The 5,468-nt window shown below is 35.4% G+C and overlaps 1 protein-coding gene across 1 annotated transcript; it reads right to left on the bottom strand.

Annotated features, from left to right (window-relative positions):
• Window positions 1-5,059, bottom strand: LOC134841661 (uncharacterized). Its single transcript, XM_063857697.1, has 5 exons — window positions 4,682-5,059; window positions 1,901-2,093; window positions 1,221-1,378; window positions 501-656; window positions 1-213 (listed from the first exon to the last, which is right to left on the bottom strand). Exons 1-5 carry the CDS (start codon window positions 5,003-5,005, stop codon window positions 1-3), a joined length of 1,044 nt encoding a protein of 347 aa, XP_063713767.1. The 5' UTR covers window positions 5,006-5,059.
• Window positions 5,060-5,468: the final 409 nt, after the last annotated feature.

Below are 5,468 nucleotides of genomic sequence, written 5' to 3' on the forward strand. Positions count from 1 at the left end.
TTACTCGCTTTCAATAGAAAAGGGTACGAAAGATAGGCAAATGAGCGTCAACATGGCGAATAAAATGTTGAGCACGTAGAACTGAGACCTCCTCTTGATTCGACATCGGGCACTCAGAAATGAACTCATTGTCGAAACTAGGTTGCTGTGGTTGGGGTGCTTGATGCCATGTTTGTTCTTAGATTTTCCACTTCCTGTAAAAGTTTTCTGGTTCTAGAACAAAAAAAATTTTAAAATTAATGTTTGTTCCTGGTCTAGGTGCTCGACTGATGTTTCGACTTTTCAGGCGAGAATGAGCAGCTACTCAAAAGTTTCTAAAAAGTTTCAGAAAATGATCAATTTTTTATTCAGAAAACTATTTTTTGATTTTTGTTACCGCATGTTGATACTTTGAATGTCACTTTTCTTGAAGTTAATTTTTCAATTGAACTGGCTCGTGTATCTGTATTAAGAGTATATTGATGCTCAAGGGTCGTCCTATAACAGACCATTCTGGATACCTTGGTGATGGCTTTGACAGACTCTAATGCTTGCAGTGACTTCAATGGCTTCGATTTCTTCTCGTCTTTTGAGTTGTCACTGGGAAAGAAATTAGTAGGGGGGATAGAGTTGGGGTTCCCCTCAACAATGTCCACGTGTGAGAACATCTCCCAGCCCTGAAAAAAATAAGCTAAGATAATATTTGGTTTTTCATTTCTGTTTTAGTAAAAGCGTGTCAAAAGTTGAACTAATATCATCTACGGCCTTTATTGTGATCTATTTTGCTATTTTTATAGATTCATCAAAAAGAATTGACCGTTTTGAGTGATATTACATCTGAAAGAAAATTTAAATGCAGTGAAACTAGCATAATGCTTTTATATGGGGAAAAACTTTAAGTGGTGATATTTGAAAGTGACATTTAACTTATCGCAATTATAAAATATCTCGCGGTAACCAAATTGTACTTAAACCTGAATCAAAAGCTTTGCAAGTTGAACGGTCGCATTTTTTGCTATTTTTCGTTTTATTTTTGTTTAATTTGTCAAAACTCAATAATTTTTTTCGGGATTTTGATAGCAGCAGAAACAACTGAGGTGCTCGATGTCATTTTGGTTAACGAAATTGTCATGATGCTTAAAAAAATGGCATTTTTTTCGGTGCAATATTCAGCAATTTCTACTGAACCATTGAAAAAGTTTTCCCTTGAAAGAAGTCGCGTTTTTGGAATAAACTGTTACTTGTGGGTCATTCATGTTGTCCCTGTTGATGTAGGAGTACTCGAAGTGGTCCTGTTTGAGCACCACTTGATCTCTCGGAAGTCTCGAGTAGAGTGTCAATGGCAACTCCTGGTAGTCCAGAGGGAACTCATGCAGCAACATCTTCGTCTGGAAAGTTCCTGGAAGTAACCTCCCAGTGTAATTGAAGATCAAATATAAAGTATAAATAGCACCAAGTGAGGATTGGGATTCTTTGATAGGTGACCCAAGCTTGCACTTAAAGCATTGCGGGAGACTACACAATCTAAGTGGCTTCGAACGGGTTTATTTGTTAATAGTAGTTTGTCGACCTGTTTTTTTAGGTCGACCAAACTGATTTTCCGAGTACTCCCAGTATAGGGCTATAAAGACCCCATATTGACAAAAAAATTTGCGACGCAGACAAATTTAAAAAGTAACAAGCCAAAAAAGGCGTTTTTAGACACTTTTTTGGAAAATGTTGATAAAAAAATTGCGTTTTTTTCGGCGCGCGCTTTCCCCTCAAAATTAATAAATATTGGTGTCCGTCAGCCAAAAATTGATATCTCAAATTAGTCAAAACAGGATATCTCCCCATTGGTGAGGGAGAAATCCCTGAGGGAAAAAAGGTGCGTCCACTCCCTCCCATCCCTAAATCCACTGGTGCTTCCAGCACAATTTACCTTTGATCTTCTGTCGGAGCACAATCATCTGCTGGGAGTTCATCGCCTCCTCCTCACACACGAATATCTGCTCCCTTTTCACATCCTCCTTCACCATGTTGAACACATGCACCTCCGGCTGCCAACAGGACTGCAGGTAGACATCCAACTCCTCATCCGCCAGATCCTCCACGGCCTCATCCAACCATCGCAGCTAAAATGAGCACACGCTGTTTGATATTTTTCTAGTTTATGGAACAATGATTCATAGAAGACATTTTTTGTTATTTTTTTTCGTTTACAAGCAAAGAATTTTAGATAAATGAAACCTCAAAAAGTTCTCCAAAATAAACGCTTCATTCGAACTACCGCAGCTGTTAGAATTCAAGAAGTTGGTTTTTACGATGTTAAAAGAACAATTGATCACAATAATAAACGAGATAACTGAAAAAAATGCAGAAAAACAGTTGAATCATTAATGGCATTGCGAGTACTTCCTTCCCAGCTTCATTAAACTATTGGAGATGAAATGGGTCAAAGTTTGTTGATGCTATTCTTGTTAATAGAACAATGAAATCATAGAAACTTTGTAACTCAAAAATCAAGTTTCGAAAAATTTGATAAGTTTTGAGAAATTTATTTCATTATCGCAGAACCAAAGCTGAAATCGTTATTCCTATACAATGAGTTGTATGAACACCTAGAAAAGTGATATATTGTCAAATTGTGAATTAGCCTCTCTGCTATAGCATTGGTAGTTTGAGAGGACGAATGCGACCAGATTGGTAGCAATACGGGTACTAGGTCAAACTTACAGATGTAAAAATGCCCCGGACAAAAAGTACCCAACTTCAACAAGGATAGCCGGTTACTGAGCAAATAGCACAGAATGTTCCGACCATATTCTTAAAAATACAACTAAAAAGTTTTTTCGTCGTATAGTCGTTTTTCCTGCGTGGTGTGGTAAAAGGGTCTGAACGAAAATCTAAAGCTTAGGCATATGCGAGAACCGTAGTAAAATAAGCAAACTGGAAAACAAAAAATCAAAAATAATTTACCAAAATTTTCTGACGTTTTGGTTTCCAAAAAGGCGATAAAATACTCAAAAAACCAACTCAAGTCGAGTAAAAAAAAATTTTACCGCTTAAATTAAGCAATTGTAAGCTGTTAAGTAAGCTATTGAAATAAATTATTGTAAGCTTGCTCGCTCTCTCGCAATTAGACGAAAAACCACAATTTTCAAACCATTTTTTGTCGACACTGAGAAAAAATTTTCAGAATTTTTATACATCGTTTGACTCACGAGTGAAAGGGCTTCAAGAAGGTTTATCACTCAGCTTTCTTCGATAATTTTTGTGGTAGCTGATTTTGCGTTGAAAACAAAAAAAAAACTAAAACAAACCCACCCGACCACACAATTCTTTTACGTTTTTCAAATGGTCGGAACAAAAAGGCCTTTCAAAATTGCTTTTATTTGAAATGTTTTGTTTCCAAACATCACTATTCTAAAATTTTGAAAATTAAAAAACTTAAAACGTGAAATATATTTTTACTCAACCCAATGATCTCATATTGAACACAGGCTACTGAAAGAACTTAGTGAATTCTTTTTCTTAATTCATTGGGTTTCTTATCTGAATTTTTCTGCGAAATACAATTTTTTTCAAATTAAAAGTAATTGCCAAAGACATTAATGCCATTTCAAAATCATAAAAACGAATCGCAAAATTAGCTTATTGTTCCGACTTTCGAAAAAAGTGACAAATGTATATGCTCGGGGTGGTTTTTTTATTCAGAACAATTTTACAAAACTCTGGTTCTTTATGGGACCCAGTCGGGTGCGCACAATAATATCCTGCCACTAGATTTATTGCTTGTTAAATTACCCGTCTGGCAAATTATCCCGCTCTGCAAAATCGTTTCAAATTGAATTGAGGCAGCAATTAGGTTTAATAATTCCATTCCATACATGACTCAAATTGTAACACTTTTTAATATGATCAGCGCAAAACTCATTGTTTGCCAATTCTTAATTTACCAAAAACCATCCGAGACCATTTAAATGGCAGTAGGAACATTCAGAGCTTTGTCCTGATACGAGCAGTCTTGTTAAATTATGTTTTACTTCAAAGCGTAGATTTGATGAACTTTTGGATTTTTGGACTGATTTTTAGAACACCTTATTTGGTTTTCCAGCTCACAAGAAAACCTCAGGTTTGTTACCGGTTTTTTTTCCAATAAAATTGCTGTATTTTGTTTTATTAATTTTGACGACTTGTATTCCCCCGCCAGGGGTACCCATCAGTTACTTAACCTATTTTTTCAAATTTACGACACCCATTTTTGGTCGATCAGTTGTAAAAATTTTCAAAAATATTTTTAATAGAGATACCAAACCTTCCAATAGAGCCGTATAGCGTAATTTTCCAATTACATCATTTGTATCCCTATTTGTGTCATTTGTTAAAGCAGCTTTTTGTGCATTTTGGTAAAAAAGACTTTTGGAGTATTTCAAGAGAGAGTGTCAATGTGGTCGATCACTGAATGGTTGCCTCTGACAGGTTGATCATTGTGGATTAAAATCAATATGGTCGATCCCCCCCCCCAGGAGCGTATCATCAATCAGCGGTGTATCTATAAAAAATTTACGAATCTATGGGTTTCAGCTTCATTTTTCAAAATATATAACCAAATTCTTTGTGAAAATCAGTTTTTGTTTTGTGACTTGGTTGTAATGAAATTTAGAAAAATACATTGCAACTACCTGCTTTTCTCTTTAGTCAAATTGGAACCTTCACTTACTTGAATGAGAACTTCGGCATTAAAAGTCTGAGACTTTGTACTGATTTGGTAAATTTCAAGAAATCCGAATTTGACCAGCACTTCTTGACAACCTCCGAGAGACGAACGATGAAAATGCGAGTGTGGCTCACTATGATGAGCTCGCAAATCCGACGAACTCAAACACAACGAGTTGCTTCGCTCATTGCGATTCGGTTTATTTGGTGTATTTTCACTCGCAGACGATTCTATCAAAGTTTTTAACAAAGAATTGGTATGCTTGGTTGCTCGAGCTAGAACCTCAAGAGTCGATTCCAATGTGCTATCTTCATTGTCAGCTGTCATTATGTAGGATAAATTTTAAATATTTTAACGAAGTCTTAGCAGGTTCGTTAGAAGCAAAATTAATGTAAATAAAAACCTTAAATCAGAAAGGTACACAAAAATCGCCTTATGATAAGATCTTATGATTTGCACTTGATATTGACTTCATTCAAGATTTGAACCTTATTTACTATGTATTCCAATCATCAATTGAAAGCATATGACAATGATTTTCATTTTTTTGTACATTTAAGTTTAAAGATTTGAAACATCAATTTTTGACATGGGAGTAACCTAACCGTAATCTCGGCAGTGGGAAATATGCCAAACAATAAAAGCTGATCTGCCAACAGTGACAAACAATCTAACGACACAAAACTGGACAAATTTTGATAAAAACCTTGAAAATTTAACCTTTGCAAATCATAAAAGACATTTAAGTACTATTTTGTTGATAAAAAAATTTCACAAGCAAATGCTGTGC

The sequence above is a fragment of the Symsagittifera roscoffensis genome, chromosome 3, assembly GCF_963678635.1.
Source record: "Symsagittifera roscoffensis chromosome 3, txSymRosc1.1, whole genome shotgun sequence".
Lineage (NCBI taxonomy): Eukaryota > Metazoa > Xenacoelomorpha > Acoela > Convolutidae > Symsagittifera > Symsagittifera roscoffensis.